Source organism: Brassica napus, chromosome A6 (assembly GCF_020379485.1).
Source record: "Brassica napus cultivar Da-Ae chromosome A6, Da-Ae, whole genome shotgun sequence".
Lineage (NCBI taxonomy): Eukaryota > Viridiplantae > Streptophyta > Magnoliopsida > Brassicales > Brassicaceae > Brassica > Brassica napus.
Window position 1 is genome coordinate 17,617,172 of NC_063439.1, and position 19,669 is coordinate 17,636,840.

Here is a 19,669-nt window from a genome sequence, read left to right on the forward strand (position 1 = left end):
GCCCTAATCGCGCCTGTCCTTTGGGCCTTGTCGCCCAAAGGCCGAGTATGTGGGCCTTGGTACTGTTTCGTCCAAGTCGAGTATAGCTGATCGGCTTAGCTGACCGGCTTAAAGTACTCTAGGGTCGAGCCGACGGCTCTAGCCGCTAAGCCGACTAAGCTCGATCGACCTTGTCGGGCTAGGGCCTGTTATTTGATGGGCCTTGTGGAGGTATGTAATCCATCTCCTACAACACCGAACATATCGTTTGGAAAAGCCCATGTCATTGAGCGAATGTGACTCCAAGCTTTTCGCTAGTTGGCGTCCAGCAGCCATGACCCTGGAGCAAAAGGACTTGTTATCAATAAACATATTATATTTGTCTCTATTAAGCTAAAATCAATTTTTTTTTTAAAAATTATAATTTGTATAAGCAAAGAAACTTACTTAATCACCGTAGAAAATGCAACAAATAATGAAAATGGATATGATTGAAAGAAACAAAGAAAGGTAGAAGTTGTCTAGGCTCACATGTTGCTATTTGCCTGCAAATCATGCTGAAGAATCCCATCTGGTCCACTTTGAACGATTGTGCTCTGGCACTTCTCAGAAACCTGAAGCAATTGGTTCACCTGAACAAACCATGGAGACAAGATATTAATTACAAAATCTCTGAGAAAGGTATTGTTAATTTATTTCAACACCAAGAACTGATCTAGATTTGATTTAATTCAACCCTAACACATTTCTAAAGAAGGTAGAAATACTAACCTTGATCCATGCTTGGATGCAATCCCACCAATTGATCTTCTCCTCTTTAACCTTCTCTTTGATGATTTCCTTGATGGACAGGAAATCCCAAACCTTCCTTAATCTCCTCTTTTAGATATTAGTGTAGTGTTGTAAAGAGACTTCACGTCATATTGATAAAAGGAGTACGAGTCCTTTTATAATAATCTAAGAGACGTGTTGGTTTATATCCATCAAACGGATGTTTGTAACACAACTCTTCTTTATAACCGAACTACAACATATACTCACATATATATTACATTATGGTAATATATTCTATTATTACTACCTTGTATATATATGTGTATAATCATAGGATTAAGGATATTTATAAGCCAAGGTAAAGCAGGAGGGTTAACAATACACCCATATTCTAACTCATTACTCGAAACCGATCCATCACGGTATCAACTCTTATATTAGAATATAAAATATTAATATGAACTTGAACCTTATATTAAACCAATAGACACATAGGTCACACAGAATATAAAATATTCTTACATTCTCCCACTTGACCTTTGTATCGACTTAAGGGTTCAATAACTTTAATGTGCACTTTTCTATCGAGTTCACTTGATCTTTATTAAAATTTGGATTGATCGAATCATGGCGGTTGTATGCCATTAAACGACATAGTCCCTTCCATGTATCACAAATCAATTCTAATTTTATATCAAACCTTATATGAGAAAAACTTTTATTTCTCAAACCAACCATATGTTATCTACAAACCATAAGTGTATACACATACTTTAATGATAACATAATAAATAAATCAGAAACATAACTTTATGTGAATTCTCAGTGTCAAATACATAATGAGCATCCCATAACTAAAATAGCAAAGCCTTATCTATAATACCCATACGTTCTACATGGCCATTGAACGCCTTGGGTGGTAAACCTTTAGTTAGCGGATCCGCTACCATCATGTCCGTCCTTATGTGCTCGAATGACACTCTCTGTTTCTGAACTTCTTCTTTAACAGACAGGTACTTTAACTCCATGTGCTTAGCACCCTTCGAGTACTTGTCGTTCTTCGAAAAGAAGACAGCTGCAGAATTATCGCAGTAAATTCTCAGCGGCTTGGCTATAGTGTCGACAATCCGAAGCCCTGAGATAAAGTTCCGCAACCATAGTGCATGAATTGTAGCCTCAAAGCATGCCACAAATTCAGCCTCCATAGTGGAAGTAGCAATGACAGACTGCTTTCCACTCTTCCATGATATTGCTCCCCCAGCTAATAGGAACAAGTAGCCAAACGTCGATTTTCTGCTATCAACGCATCCGGCATAGTCTGAATCTGAATATCCAATGACTTCCAGCTGATCAGATCTCCTATATGTAAGCATGTTCTCTTTGGTGCCTTGCAAGTACCTGAGAACCTTCTTTGCAGCTTTCCAGTGGTCCATTCCGGGATTACTTTGATATCGACCCAACATTCCAACAGCAAAGTTGATATCAGGTCGAGTACATGTTTGAACGTAGTTCAAACTCCCAACCACCGATGCATAGGGAATTCTTTCCATTTCTTTACGCTCCAATTCATTTTTAGGACATTGCATTTTACTGAACTTGTCCCCCTTCTGAATTGGAGTTATTCCTGCAGAGCATTTCTCCATTTTATATCTCTTTAAGATCTTATTGATATATCCTTCCTGAGACAAACTTAACAGTCCTTGTGATCTATCTCGAAATATTTCTATCCCGATCACATAAGATGCCTCACCCATATCTTTCATTTCAAAGTTCTTAGAGAGATACTTCTTCACATCATGTAACATACCCATGTCATTTGCAGCAAGCAAGATATCATCAACATATAGGACTAAAATCACAAACTTACTCCCACTGATCTTAATGTAGATACATCGATCAACAATGATCTCTACAAAACCATATGATGTGATGGTATCATTAAACTTTATATACCATTGTCGAGAAGCTTGTTTTAGTCCATATATTGACTTTCTCAGCTTACACACCAAATTTTCTTTTCCTGTGACCACGAATCCTTCTGGTTGGTCCATATATACTTCCTCCTCAAGATCTCCATTCAGAAAGGCGGTTTTCACATCCATCTGGTGAAGCTCAAGATCATAATGAGCCACCAAAGCCAAAACAATTCTAAGAGAATCCTTCTTTGAAACTGGAGAGAAGGTCTCTTTATAGTCAATGCCATCTTTCTGGGTGAAACCTTTAGCAACAAGACGAGACTTGCGTCTTTCAGGTTTCCAATTCGAGTCACGTTTAGTCTTATAGACCCATTTACAACCAATGGTTTTGAAACCATCGGGCAACTCTACTAAGTCCCATACATGATTATCATCCATAGATTTCATTTCTTCTTTTGAGGCATCAAACCACTCTTCAGAATTGTCACTTTCCATGGCCATTTTGAATGAGATCGGATCGTCATCCATGCTTAAGTCACATTCATTTTCAATAGTGTAAACCACGTAATCGTTTGAAATGGCAGATCTTCTTTCTCTTCCAGATCGCCTTACAGGTATTTGTGGTTCACTATTCTCTTCTTGAATTATGACATGTTCATCAACAGTATTTTCAGCTAGTGGGATTGGCTCATCATTATGTTGTCCTATTGTGTCATTAGAGTCTGATGGAACAATAGGAACAACTACTTCAGGTGGAACTACAGGTGAAGGAACTTCAACCTGAACTTCATTAATGTCCACTTTTCGTGGTTCACCACTCCCACTAGTTTCACCGTTTTCAATGAACCTAGCATTACCCGAATCAACTATTCTCGTACTATGGTTAGGACAATAAAATGTATACCCCTTTGATTTCTCAGGATAGCCAATGAAAAATCCACTAACAGTCCTAGAATCAAGTTTCTTTTCATGTGGATTATATAGCCTTACTTCTGCTGGACAACCCCACACACGTAGATGTCTTAAACTAGGTTTCCTTCCCGTCCACAGCTCATAAGGAGTCTTAGGAACTGCCTTACTAGGAACCCGGTTCAGAACATACGTTGCAGTTCTTAATGCATATATCCACAAAGAAAGGGGTAATGAGCAATTACTCAACATGCTCCTAACCATCTCTATTAAAGTACGGTTCCGCCTCTCAGCTACACCATTCTGCTGAGGAGTACCAGGCATTGTGTATTGTGCACATATGCCCCTACTTTCAAGTAACTTTGCAAATGGACCAGGACATTGTCCACTTTCATCGAATTTTCCATAAAATTCACCACCTCTATCAGATCTCACTATTTTAACCTTTTTATCTAACTGCCTTTCCACCTCGTCAATGAATACCTCTAGGACATTCACAGACTTAGACTTTTCATGCAGTAGATAGGTATATCCATACCGTGAGTAATCATCAATAAATGTGATGAAATATTTTTCGCCACTCCATGAAGGAGCATCGAAAGGGCCACATATATCGGTGTGTATTAACTCAAGAAGCTGAGTGCTTCTTGTGGCTGGTTTCTTTAAAGTATGTTTCGTCTGCTTTCCCTTAATGCAGTCTATGCATACATCTAAGTCACTGAAATCCAACTGAGGCAGAATTTCATTCTTTATTAACCTCTTAATTCTTTCTTTGGAAATATGACCTAGTCGTTGATGCCACAAGAAAGCAGAACTTTCATTAATTGCGCTACGCTTAATGCCTCGATTTTCAACATTAAATAGGGATTCAGAAAACTTTGCATCAAGGTTGAATTTATAAAGTGAATCAAATAAAATACCACTACCATAAAAGTAATCATTTCGGTACAATGTGAAAACACCATGTGCAACCTTAATACTAAATCCTAAATTGTCCAACCTACTAACAGAAACAAGATTTCTAGCACACTCAGGTACATAGAGACACCCTTCAAGATCCACATGACTTCCAGTGTCCAAGATCAATCTATACGTCCCAATTCCTTCTATTTGTGCCTTCATCCTGTTTCCCATGAACAAGTACTGTTCAGGTCCTCTTATGGGCTGGATCGAACTGAATCCCTGTTTAATATGAGACACATGAGTAGTAGCACCAGAATCTAACCACCAAGTATTATTAGGAACTTCAACAAGATTCATTTCATAGCAAACAAAGCTGTAATGTTTACCTTTCTTGTCGAACCAGTCCTTCCTTTTAGGACAATCCTTCTTGAAGTGTCCTACTTGCTTACAAAAGAAACACTTCTTTTCCTTCTGGATTTGACTTTGAGGTCCTTTCACGAAGTTTTTAACATTCCTTTTGTCCTTCTTACTTGATGTTCTTTTGCTGCTACTGACACTTCCAAGACCTACGAGGTTAGCAACTTGATCTTTCATCTTCCTTAGTCTCCCCTCCTCTTGAATTAGCATAGCCTTTAATTCTTTAAAGTTCCATTTATCCTTAATGGTGTTGTAATTCACCTGGAACTGGCTAAATTCAAGAGGTAGAGAGTTCATGATGAATTGGACCAAGAATTGCTCATGTACCTCCATTCCTAAGGTCGTTAACTTTGCTGCCAGATTAGACATGTGCGTCAAATGATCATGGATTGGCTGAGACCAGTCAAACTTCTTTGTAGTTAGCTCATTCATGAGACTTCCTACAATCGACTTGTCAGCCAATTCCGATTGTGAACACTCCTTAATTTTCTCTATGAATTCCCTTGCTTTCTCTGTCTTAGGCATCGATGGCTTAATACTTTCTGCCATCGTCAACCTCATAAGGTTCAAGCTCAGCCTGTTAGATCGCTCCCATCTCTCATAACGAGACTTTTCAGATTCAGAGCTATCTACTGTAATAGCTGAGGGTTCCTCATCAGTTAGTATGGCGGAGTCCAAAGCCATTACACCCAGTGTAAACCGGATTTGCTCGAACCACTCACCATAGTTGAGGCCATTAAACTTTACCACAGAGTTAGCAGATGCAAACACATTTGATGAAGCTGCAAGCATTCATACATGTTTACCCGTTAGTGCTTTGAGACTTTAATATATATTCAGACTAATAGAAACTTTAACACTTATATTTTAAATAACCTTTGGGCAATATTTAAATATAAGTACTTTCACTGATGCTAATTATATATACTTTAATATTAATCAAATCAACATTAGTCAAATAAATATGTTATCTTTGGATATACATATTATTCACTATAGTAGAAAAAATGATTAATTATTTTCTTATTATTAATTATATTTAATGATCCACCTTTGGGTGATCTCCTAAAATATAAATAATAATTTAATTGATTAATCAAACTTTTATGTCATTTAGCATCCTTGATCAAGATCAATTATAAATTCTATAGTTCTTTTTTTTTTTTTTTTTTAATATCTATATGTAATATAACAAGGTCACTTTGGTGACTATCATATTATATACATATAAACATTAAAATATCTAAGGGAAAACTACTTAAATTGTGTTAATATTTCATAACACAATTACTTATTATCAAAAAGAGCGGAAGCATTTTTCTTTTTTGTTTAATTAATATTTTAATTTAATAAAATAAACCTTAAGTAAGCACATATTTAATTATGTCGTATCGTTGTCTTATGTTCGATGGTGTTGGCGTTGACGAAAACTCCATTAACCAAAACATGACAGTTACAACATATCATATTAATTAAATCAAATATGCATTTGCTTTGATAGATAATTCATGTTTATGCACACTAAATGAATTGCCATGTGCTAACGGTTTATGCATATGCTATCAAAGATTCCATACACGTAAAAGCATATGCCATCGTAAATCATTACGAGAATAACGTACTTGATCTTGTGATACCAAATCATTATATACGTTATTTTCTCTTACGATGCCTTACTTTAAGGCCAAATTAATTATTGTGATTTAAAACAAATCTCATGGACACTCTTTAAAACGGTTGATACCGTATATGTTCATGAACAAGGGAGAATTTATTCTAGATTGAAATAATTAATTTATGCATGTGCCTTAATGATTACAACCGTAAACTCTACCGCATGATGCAAAAAAGACAAACTCACGAATGCACATGTTGACAAAATTCCAGAATCACTTAATCATGCATGCTACGTTAGTTACTTCTAAACAATTACGAAACAACGCGACTTTCTAATGCATTCAGAATTTTAGCGCAACGACGATCATGAACACACACTTGACGCCATACGTTCATTAACGGTGAATTAAACAAATCAACCTGGCTCTGATACCACATGTTAATTTATTTCAACACCAAGAACTGATCTAGATTTGATTTAATTCAACCCTAACACATTTCTAAAGAAGGTAGAAATACTAACCTTGATCCATGCTTGGATGCAATCCCACCAATTGATCTTCTCCTCTTTAACCTTCTCTTTGATGATTTCCTTGATGGACAGGAAATCCCAAACCTTCCTTAATCTCCTCTTTTAGATATTAGTGTAGTGTTGTAAAGAGACTTCACGTCATATTGATAAAAGGAGTACGAGTCCTTTTATAATAATCTAAGAGACGTGTTGGTTTATATCCATCAAACGGATGTTTGTAACACAACTCTTCTTTATAACCGAACTACAACATATACTCACATATATATTACATTATGGTAATATATTCTATTATTACTACCTTGTATATATATGTGTATAATCATAGGATTAAGGATATTTATAAGCCAAGGTAAAGCAGGAGGGTTAACAATACACCCATATTCTAACTCATTACTCGAAACCGATCCATCACGGTATCAACTCTTATATTAGAATATAAAATATTAATATGAACTTGAACCTTATATTAAACCAATAGACACATAGGTCACACAGAATATAAAATATTCTTACAGGTATTCCACATAGAGTTTGAAAGATTGCAAAAAGAATATTACATGTGGGGCTACAAGGCGGCGAGGAAGTAGTTCTTCATGTCGACGAGTACAGAACTCTCATGAGAGAATCTTGTGAAAAGCATACGGATAAGCTAAACTACTTTATTACATATAACAAATAAAGTTGTTTGGAAGTAAAAGCTCTTTGGAAACTTTAGCTCTTGGGAGAATATAATCCGAAGGTGGCCTTCACCACTCAAATAAAGAAGCTCGTCACTTGCATATTTGATTTCGGCAACACATCAAAAGTTGCTTCTGCACAAATCACAAGATAAACTTGATTACATACTATGATAAACTTGCAAGTTCAAAAATACATCTATACACTGATTTAGTCACGTTTTAGAGTGTAGACACGCACAGACAACTAAAAAGAAACAGGTGGGGGAGACAAACCGTGGCTGCCTGAGGAGAAACGCCAAGTGCGGTATGCCCCCACATTATCTTAATGAGAGAGACACCACCTTTTCTTTGCACGAGAGGAAAAATACTCCGTCACGAATTTCTTTCAATAAGCAATACAAAATCAGTATATGTCAAGAGCTTTTTTCTAGTATACACATAGATTTAAAAAAAAAAGCCTGAGGACAACATGCATACTCACAGAAGGTCTTTCCCGCTGATGATACAAGTACTGCATTAACCTTAGAGCGCAGATGCTATTTGTCATAAGGTCCTGGCCCATTAGAGGGAGTTAGAGGAAGTCCCGTAAGAGGAAGTGAAGTGAGAGTTGATGAAACTTTGAGATTCATCATCTCCTTGGAAGAAGATCCCAGAGGTGGAAGAAGATGGGGTTAATCCACCAGCCATCATAAGTAGGTCCCACCTTTAGGATCTACAACAACAGAAACAATGTGATCAGGTCAACAACATTGTCTTCTTCTATCCTACATTAAACTCAAAACTCAAAACATAAAAACAGCTTAAAGAAACAAGACTTTATCGCATTACGGTGAGAACAAAAACTCCAACTGAAATCAAAACCCTAACTTTAAAGAAACCATCCTCAAACAACATATAAAGCAGAAACTAATAAGCAATAGAAAAGTCACAGAAATTAACTGACGAATTTAGAAAAAGAAAAGAAATTGGGAAGAAGGACGAACAAACGTACCAAGAAGAACTGTGAAGTGGAGCTTCCATCACCATTCAACAAACTATACATCACAGACTAACTTGGAGCATCTACTATAGAATCACAATCAATGAATCACAATCAAGCTTAATAAGAATAACTCTCTTATTAATCTCTTGAGGAAAATAACTCAAAACCTCAAGCTCTCTCAATCTCACACAATTCATAATCTCTCATCCAATCTCTCAACTCATGAGTTATGCAACACTCTTGCATCTCCTTATATATAAAACAAATTTCCTAAACTCATTAGGTATAACATATTTCCTAATCCTTTAAACCATAACTTGGTAGGATTAGAAGTTAACTTATTTATCAAGTTTCCTTTTTTCTTCAAGCTTAATCCAACATTCTCCCCCTTAAGCTTGAACTCCATTTTCAATAAATCTTCAACAATACCTCTTGAGCTCTCAAACGGTTTATTGGTTTGTTCCACCTCGTGAAGCATCTTCTCGTACTTCTCGTTTGTTGACTTAATGACCAGCTTCTTATCTTCTTCACGTGTTTTGTAATTCTGACCACCTAGACTCAACAACCTGTTTTTCAACACACGCTCACTTGACGCTTGGTGAAAAACTGAAGCTAAACTCTGCATATCTGGCTCACTCTTCTCCTCTTCCTCTTTCGACCTCTCCAGCTCTGACAAGGTCTTACTCTTCTCATCCTTGAAAATTTCAAGCTTAGTTTTTAATTTTATATCCTCTTTCTCAACCTTAGATAACAACTCTTCCGCAGGTTCGAGTAGATGTTCAGATTTCTTGAGAACTTGACTTTGCTTAAGCCCCACCGTCGCCATTAGCTTGGCCTTATCCTTGAGAGCAATCACCTCACACTCCATAACCTGCAGTCGTGTATTGCTTCCTTCCAGCTGTTTTATCAAAGACACCAGAGAGACTGAGGCATATTTCTTCATCATGTTGGTTTCTTCCAACTGTTCCTCCAATTCTATGGCTTTGGTACACCACTGGTCAGCAAAGCCGTACGCATGGGACTTTGCCATTTTAAAAACTTCTTTCGCAGCATCAATCTTCTCAATGATCTCATCTCGTTCTTTAACCTCTGCTTCAAAGCTTCTCGCTTTCTCAAGCTCACTTTTCAAAACATCTATCTCTTTGTTGGAGATGGTTTCTTTCTCTGCATGGATGGAAATCATCTTGCTAATATTTTCTTCTTGACTCAGAGGCAGGTTCTTGGCGTCGTTAGCTGCGGCCAGTTTTAAGCTAACTTTCTCTAGCTCTCGGGTTACCAACAGTAGAACAGCTGAGTCTGAAGCATGTTGATTCTTGACAATCTCGAGTTCTTTCTTAAGTTCTTCTTCTTTTCTATGAAAGGCCTCTACCCTTGCCTCAACGGTTTTGAATTTGCAATCCAAAAACCTGTTTGCTGGCCTTCCTGATGGAACAAAAACATTCTTTGCAGATCCAAAACAACACACGAGAGGAGGCCACCCGTACGTGTGACTGATATCTTCGCTTTCATGTTTGCTCAGATCAATCTCTTCTCCTTCATTGTCGGCATCAGTGGCTTTAACAGCCAAGGCTTTCTCGGCATCACTAACCTCATCATATGTACTACTAGTAGTGACTAAACCATCCTCCACGTCTTTATCTTTCTTAACAGTCCTCTGTCTCACATTCTTCTCTGTTTTTCCTTCCTCCACATCAGAAGAACCTGCTGCTGGTGAAGCTTTCTTTCTAGTTCTCAGTGGCTCTTTTGTGTCACTTTCTTTGTCTGAAGCATCATCACTATCTACCAAAAACTGAGAGCTTTCTTCTATAGGTTCATCCTTTGCTATAACTTTTGGTAGAGAGGTAAGCCCACCACCATTCGGCAGCAACTGGTTTGTAGTCACAGGAGGATTCATTGCAGCAGCATTAGCTTTAACAGCAGCAGCAATGGTGGCTATATGAGCAAGAGCAGCCTGGTGCGCTGAGGTATCAACACCAACAACACATGCCTTTCTTACAACATCAATCTCATCTTCTGAGTCAGACTTATATTCCTCAAACCCATACTCTTTCGCTTGTGCTTTCTTTGCTGCTTTCGTAACTTTTTCCTCCTCTTCGGTGAATTTTAAGCCACTATCTACATAGCCAGTTTCATGAGCTTGTTCAGTACCCTGTCTAACCTTTGCAATGAAACTGTCAGCGATTTCTTTCAGATCATCGGGGATTGGCTGCAGCGAAAGTTCCAGGGCCTTGACTAAATACGGTGCATATTTTGCATCATCTTCAGAGATAAATGTCACAGCACAGCCTTTCTGCTCTGCCCTTCCTGTCCTGCCAATGCGATGCACATAATATTCATAGTGGTTCGGAGCATCATAGTTTACAACTAACTCAAGCTCTTTCACATCTATACCCCTAGCTGCAACACTTGTGGCAATCAATATATTGCACACATTGCTCTTAAAGTCAGATATTGTTGATTCCTGATCAGACTGCTCGTTACCACCGTGAAGAGATATACAATGATAAATCTTTTTAAACAAATCCTTCAACAAGGCATCACATTTTTTCTGCGACTGCACAAAAACCAAAATCTTTCTTTTCTCATACCATTCCCCGAGAATTTCCAGCAGTCTTAAGAACCTCTCACTCTTCGGTCTGACTTCAACTAACTGTGTTATATCCTTATTCACAACACTCCTTCCACCAACCTGTATTTCAATGGGCTTGTTCAAGACTTTACGTGCCAAAGTTTCATCTTGACGTGGAAAAGTGGCAGAAAAGAGCACAGTGTGCTGATCATGTCGAATAGTTTGAATAATACAAATAATTTGAGGCTCAAAACCCATGTCAAACATACGATCAGCTTCATACATTACCAAGAATGTGGCCCTTTGCAGATTGGTGATTTTTTCACTGCTTGTGCAAAGAATATCAATCATCCTGCCATGAGTGCACACAATATCACGTGGAGACTCACACTGGATAATTAACTGGATGTCATTGATATCTAGACCATGAGTAGTAATATTTGTAGCACCACCAAGAACCATATCAAAAATCGTGGCTTGAAGCTTCTCCCTCAACGGATTGATTCTGAATTTCGATACAGCATTAGGGTTATCAATTTTGACATCTTCCACGCTTAGCTTCACCTTCTTGCTGCTCTTTTCCTTCTTTTCCTTCTTAACGTCATCGTTCTGCCCTCTATCTAGATACTCAGGGTCACGGTTCCATAACTTAGCCAAAGGATCAACCCACTCACAGACTTTAACAACTCTGATCTCCTCCTCTGTATCAGAAGTTTCTTCGTCAGTTTCGTCTCCCTTGTCCTCATCGGTTTTAACTTCATTCAGCATGTAACCCCTCTTCCAAGATTTTCCTGTCCTTTTATAATACAGCAGCAGAGATTTCTCATGTCTTCGACTTCCTTCACTAACTTTGGAGCTTTCAGTATTTAATATCTTATCTCCATCAGAAGCCCTTTTGTGCTTCTTTCTCTTCTTCGATTTCTTTATGCCATCGTTGTCAGCTTCAGAATCATGCCTTTTAACACTTGCGATCTTCTTTATAGACTTGCGATCTGCAAAGGTTCCTTGAGATTGAACCACAATATTACTCGTTGTCGTCATCTCTTCGACCGTGTAGGACTCCAGTGAATCTAACTTGAACGCCATAACCAGTACAATTCCCCATAACGTTTGCTCAAATCTGAATTTTAGGGATTGAACTTTATTAGAGGTCCAGTATTGAACCTGTAGCTCTGATACCACATATAGAATCACAATCAATGAATCACAATCAAGCTTAATAAGAATAACTCTCTTATTAATCTCTTGAGAAAAATAACTCAAAACCTCAAGCTCTCTCAATCTCACACAATTCATAATCTCTCATCCAATCTCTCAACTCATGAGTTATGCAACACTCTTGCATCTCCTTATATATAAAACAAATTTCCTAAACTCATTAGGTATAACATATTTCCTAATCCTTTAAACCATAACTTGGTAGGATTAGAAGTTAACTTATTTATCAAGTTTCCTTTTTTCTTCAAGCTTAATCCAACATCTACAGTGTATGCTTTTATATTTTCCTCTAAAATAGAGAGTTCTATTAAATAGAGAATTTTATTAAAATGGATTTGCTCTAATGTATGACTCTATAATAAAGTTTTTAGAGGAACTAGAGTTTTTAACCGCGCTACGCGCGGATAAAATATTATATGTATTTCTCAGTTATTAAAAAATAATGTATAATATTGTATTACATTATTTAAAGAATATAAAATAAGATTACATAACATAAATATATATTTTTAATTTTCTTTGTGAAAATCATTATGTTGTTTGATTGTTGTACTTGATTCGCATATTTGCATATATCCGTGATAGATGAATAACTATATTTTTATTATCAGTAAACAATATATATTTATTATATAATATAAGAAAAATGAAATTATTTACTTTTTAAACAAACTTGTCTCATGTTGGAGATTCGGTTATAGACATATCATATTCGAAAGAGACATTTTTACAGTTATCAATCTTCTTAACAATCAAGAAACAAATCTGAATATCAAAACAATACTCCCTCTGTCTTCTTTTATATGTCGTTATAGAAACTTTCACACAGATTAATGCATCAAATGCAATTCCTTTCTTATCCTTCATTAATTGATTAATTTAGATACTAAAGCACGTGAAATGGAGCCAATATAGGGTAACTATAGTCTTTTATCACTATAATTTACATTGTTTTCTGCGAAACGACAAGTATATTGAAATATTTTTTTCTTTCCAAAACGTCTTTTAAAACAGAATGGAGGGAGTATATCATACGATCTCTTTGTGGAATAACTGCTCTGAAGAAATTGAATTTATGCATAAAAATGACTGGAAATGGATGTGCAGATGTGTTATCTAAGTCAGCTTTACAAAGTACTATTCATAGTTCATATGTCATTTATGTCCATCCTATTTTTTTGTCCATTCTTTCTTAAACATCTTGAAATAACTAACACTAGTTAATAATAAACTTTTGGCTGACAAAAAAAAAATCAAATTTATCTAATTATCGCTTAATTTGTCTAACTGATTTATGTATTTCTCAATTCTAAAAAAATAATATATAATATTGTATTACATTATTTAAGAATATAAAATAAGACTACATAACATAAATATATTTGTTAAATTTTCTTTGTGGAAATCATTATGTTGTTTGATTGTTGTACTTGATTCACATATTTGCATAGATATTTGTGATAGATGAATAACTATATTTTTATTATCAGTAAATAATATATATTTATTATATAATATAAGAAAAATAAAATTATTTACTTTTTAAACAACCTTGTCTCATGTTAGGGACTCGATTATAGACATATCATATTCGAAAAATACATTTTTACAGTTATCAATCTTCTTAAAAATCAAGAAACAAATCTGAATATCAAAACAATATTTCATACGATCTTTTTGTGGAATAACTGCTCTAAAGAAATTGAATTTAAGCATAAAAAAGGACTTGAAATGGATGTGCAGATGTGTTATCTAAATCAGCTTTACAAAGTACTATTCATAGTTCATATATCATTTATATTTATCCTATTTTTTTGTCCATCATTTCTTAAACATCTTGAAATAATTGATGCTAATTAATACTCCCTCCATTCGATTATATATGACGTTTTAGAACCTTTCACGTAGATTAAGGCAGTTGATACAATACCTTTTCTATCCTTTTCGTTATATTTTCAATGCTGACAATTTATTGTAAATCATTATTATTATCACTATTTAGTCAAATGTAACTGATTCCAATTTCTATTTTTTAATCATTTCGTGGTTTGAAAGTATAAAAATAACAACTGTGCTAATACTATTAATTTGTTTCTTCAATTATTATATTGTTGATTGGCTTGAAATTTCCATCTCATAAAATACATAGAGTACGTGTTGTTCCAGTTGAAACTTGAGATTGTTGACCGAAATGTATAATAATAATGCAGGGGTGAGTAAAGTCATTTACCATTAGATTTTGCATTGATTTCTGAAAAACGTCAACTATTTCAAAACAAAAAAAAAGTTCTAAAACGTCACGTAAAAGAAAACGGAGGGAGTAATAAACTTTTGGCTGGCAAAAAAAAATAAAATTTGTCTAATTATCACTTAAATATTTTATTAATATTGTCTAAAAAGCTTTCAAGTGATATCATAGTTTAATTTTTGTTAGTTTTTTTTGTTAATTTTTAGATTTTTTTGTATTTAAGATTTTTTTTGTATTTGAAAAATTAAATTTTGGCATATATATGTTTAGTTTTGTGTATATTAAACACTTTTTAAGTTTAATGAAGTGATATATTTAATTATTGCACCCTTAAATAATATTTTATTAAGACATTAGAGAATTATGTTTTGAGTTGTTTTGTCAAAATTGTACAAAAATCTATGATTTTTCATATTTGTCACGAAAATTTATATGTTAACTTACTTTTACAAAATTCTAAATTTGCCACGAAAACAAAAATTTATGTTTTTTTCATATTTGTCAATGTTTCACTCTTTCATAGAATATATTTGCTTAGTCACTTACTTATTTTTTTTTACAAAACAAAGTATCGGAGTCTTGAAAGTTGAATTCATATTATTGTACTTGTACATAAGAGTTTGTGATTACATACTTAGTGATTCATGAATGTGTTCAAGAAAGTTTCAATGGCTTAGTGGTAACTGCTCTATATTTATGTCATACTAACCCGGGTTCGATCCTCGTTTTCGCATTCTTTTTTTATTTTTTACGAAAAAATAAATGAGATGACGTGGCAACTTTGGGTTCTCTGATTGGTTGATTTTTCTATCATACGTGGACACCCTGTCCATGGCTTATATTTGCCTTTTAGTATAGTATAGATGTTATTTTTTACTTCTATATTTAATGGTAAAAATAGTACATTTTTATATTTTACTTTATAAATAGAAAAACTCTATTATAAAGGCATACATTGGAGCAAATCCACTTTTATAATAGAAATTTTTTATTTTAGAAGAAAATATAGAAATGAATCTAGAGGTGAGTTGGAAATAGTCTTAGATAATTGATATATCAAACCCAATCGACAGAGCGAAGAGGAAAGAGAACTATTAATAAAGTTTTATTAAAAAAATAACTCTGGAAATTTCAAGCTGGAATTACTATAAAAATAAAATAAAATAAAAGAAAAGAAAATTATTTTGATGCAAAAATGGAAATTCAGAGAAAAAAGAAAGAAAGAGAAGGCTAGAAACAGAGGAGGCGTTACGTAGTGGAATTCGAAGAGCCCAGAGCTGACTGGACGAGCCGTTGACCCTCACCCTATTGTTACTTGTACTTTTTCGTTGATACCGACACATGTGGAGAGCATGATGAAATGATTGCGTGGCAACATTCTGAACCTTAGATGAAATGATTACCTGGCAACATTCTCACCCTAACACCCCAAAACTAGCCCAATTAAAATTTTACAAATCTAATAGATTCTCTACAACCCAACTAGAAAACTCTAGGATTCCTCTTTCCCTCCCCTTATAAAAGCAAGCTCCCACCCATTTATCTCTCATCAAAAGTTTAAAAGCGAAGCCCTGCAAAAAAATTTCGGAGACCGGAAGCCCTAGCCGTCGACCTCTTCTCTCTCCCTCCCCGCGCCGTCTCTCTTCTCTCTCTCTCTTCGCCGCGCCTCCTTCTCTTCTCTCTCTCTCGGCCGACTCTCTCTCTCTCCTCGCCGTGAACAGCCGCGAGTGGTGGTGGTAGCCGTGTGGTGTCGTTGACCTCAGATCTCATCTCTCTTGCCTCTTATCTCAGATCCAGATCCAGATCTAGGTTAAGGTGAAGTGTTCTACCCATATTTCTTCCATGTCCTTTTATATTGTTGAATGGAGATCTAGAATTGAGTAGATCTGTTTGTTGTTAGGTTGATAGAATCATATTGCATCAGAACACTCATATTGATTAAAGACATTAAATAAACCGTTTGAATGATTGATTGATTGTTTGAAGATCTGTTTGTCTATGATTGAGAGTTAGGATGGATAGAAAGAATTAAACGTAGGATCTTAGAGTACTGTTAACCGGTATTGGTTAGATAAATGATAGGATATATGTGAATGAATGTTAAATGGATTGAGTGTGACACCGAGAATGGGTGTCGTCTAAAAAGGAAAGTAAGAAAGAGTTTAAAGGTAAAAGAAAAAATAAATGATAAGAAAAAAAAGAAATAAAGGAAAAAGGAAAGTTAAATGAATGAAATACGAACCACCGAGGAACTGGTGGGAGTATGAGAAATTAATTGAATGGAATACGAACCACCGAGGGACTGGTGGGGAGTATGGGAAAACGCGGCAGCCGTAGCGTTCAAAAACGGCAGGGTAAGAATAGAGGCGCCGGTAAGATTGAGTCACGCCGAGTCTTGGCGGGAAGGGGTCGTAATACACTGCAAGGGGTATAGACTACATCCAAGGGAACCGGATGCCGAGTGTACAAGGGCAGGCGGCACAGGAACGCATCAAGAAAAGGGGAGGGTTGGTCCGCTTGAGCTGTGTAGGTCCTAGAGTTCTAGGATGATTGGAGTCTTAAATAATAAACCGATTTATGTGAATTGAGTGATGACTGAGGTCATTACATTACTTGATTTCGTGAAATGAAACATTAATAGCTAGTTAAGAATTGGGTGTAGTGACTAGTCGGTTCTCGTTTCGCATTGAGCAGTATCGAGGCTCATGGGGGAGACTGGTCTAGAATCGCTTCACTGAGTATTCATACTCACCCCTCTTTTTCCCTCTCCCTTTTGCAGAACTATAAGTGGAAGTGTTGATGGTAAGAAAGGAAACACACCTGAAACTCATGGGACCAGAAACGGGACACACAGAGATGTCGGGAAAGTAGACATGTGTGTCCTCAACCCCGCGCCCAGGAACCCCGGTTGAAAATGGGGAAGGGGCGGGTGTTTCAATTGGTATCAGAGCCAGGTTAAGGTCCCTTAATACTAACTTAAGGGATCAACGTTTCCGCCATTGTTCATTTTCCCCTTATGGTTCTGATAGACCCGTCATAGTCAGTGTTGAAAGAGAATTTGAACAGCTCAGAGTCTTTGGCCGGGATCAGAACAACGAAAGTCCTCGTACCGCGGTGTGGTGGAGTTTTAGAGGTCCAAGAGGGGATTAACAAGGAGTTGTAAGACAAGTATACAGAGGGATCAGTGGCATAGCACGACAAGCTAAGGAGGAATGGAAGGTCGGACATACGAGCTTGAGGTGAAACGTTTCGTCGGCAACACCACCCCACGCCGGGCCGGGAAGGCTGGGGGAGGAGGGTCGGACGCAAGGTCGAGGCGTGCACAACTTCACGGAAGAGATAACCCTACAAAGAAATAGCCTTGTGACATTCCGATATTACAGTGAAGCTTGTTTCCCAGTAAAAAAGGGGGAGACATGGGCGCGGGCCCCACTTCATTGGCGTGGGCCCGCCAGCGAGGAAGGAACAAACCGGGGCGGCCAGGGGACTGCCGGCTGGACAAAAGGAGGAAACTGATTTCAGATCGCAATGGCTAAGCTAAGGATCATCTTGGGGGTAAAAAGGATGATGGTGGATCGTCATTAGGCGAGAATGTAGATGCTAGTAAGGACGATGGAGGATCGTTTTGAATCAAGATGCAATGTACTAATAAGGATATGAGATCTTCTTGGGGTAAAAAGGCTGATGGTAATAAGGATCATCGTGGGGTAAAATGGATCGTCTTGGGGCAAAAAGGGATGTTAAGGACCACACCGGGATATTATTTCATGGAATGCTTAAGCAGCACTAGACTTGAGAAATGATTGAAAATTACCATCTATTCATGACTGCTATTATGTTTCTGACCAGATCTTTTTATGCTGCAAGATGTCTTCACCAGTGCATCACGAGTTCGGAGAAAGACGCATGCGCTATGGACCAAAGGGGACAAGGGCGTACGCCCGCAAGCCCTATTGCGACGCTTGGGGTAACAAGGTACATGCACTCTTCCTAGACGAAGAGGAGATGGGGTTTGCGGAGTAGCCGAACACCCACATCCAGGAGACGACCGTGAGGCGTCGGGTACTGATGCCCCACTTCCAGCGGGCAGCCGAGTACAGGCGGTTATACCAGGGTCAGGGGACTTTCCAGTTTGCACCTGAAGTTGAAATGACACCGCCCACGAGGGGCCGAGGGCGTCCAAGGAAGACAGAGTTAACCAGGGAAGGTCCTGGACCGATTAGGATGGAGGACAGTGTACCAACGAGAAAACGTGGACGTCCAAGGAAGATTCCTAGCATCAATGCAGAGAGCCTGAGGAGCATAACCAGAGTATGTCGGTGTATAACACTGATGCAGGCCAGGCAAGGGCCGCCCTCAGTCCGGGAATACACAGAGGAATTCCTGGAGTCAGCCAAAAGATGCAAGCCCAAGTCAGCAGATGATTGGTGCCGGTGGTATAAGGCAGGACTCCGCGAGGAGATTGGGGGCAAGCTGATTGGTGTGTTGGAACCATGGGAATTCGCCTTGGTGAACCGGATGGCCGGTCATGCAGTGGAGGCCGAACGAGAACTTGCTCGTCGGGTCATCGCCATCTCGAGCTCTGAGGAAGACGTGGAAGTGGAAGAGGATCCATCGGAGAACTCAGAGTGGGAAGAGGAGCCGGAAGTGGAAGAGGAGCCGGAAGTGGAAGAGGATCCATCGGATGGATAGAAAGAATTAAACGTAGGATCTTAGAGTACTGTTAACCGGTATTGGTTAGATGAATGATAGGACATCTGTGAATGAATGTTAAATGGATTGAGTGTGACACCGAGAACGGGTGGCGTCTAAAAAGAAAAGTAAGAAAGAGTCTAAAGGTTAAGGAAAAATGAAATGATAAGAAAAAGGAAATAAAGGAAAAAGAAAAGTTAAATGAATGAAATACGAACCACCGAGGGACT

The 19,669-nt window shown here is 37.3% G+C and overlaps 1 protein-coding gene across 1 annotated transcript; it reads right to left on the reverse strand.

The window, feature by feature from the left end:
* Positions 1–7,611: 7,611 nt before the first annotated feature.
* LOC106427234 lies at positions 7,612–12,874 on the reverse strand. The gene has a single exon (XM_022712156.2). It carries the CDS (start codon positions 12,575–12,577, stop codon positions 8,963–8,965), a length of 3,615 nt encoding a protein of 1,204 aa, XP_022567877.1. The 5' UTR covers positions 12,578–12,874; the 3' UTR covers positions 7,612–8,962.
* Between the last annotated feature and the right edge of the window lie 6,795 nt (positions 12,875–19,669).

What these genes read in the sequence shown, in the direction of transcription:
- LOC106427234 (XM_022712156.2), bottom strand. Translation starts at nt 12,577, where the DNA reads ATGAATTGTGTGAGATTGAGAGAGCTTGAGGTTTTGAGTTATTTTTCT.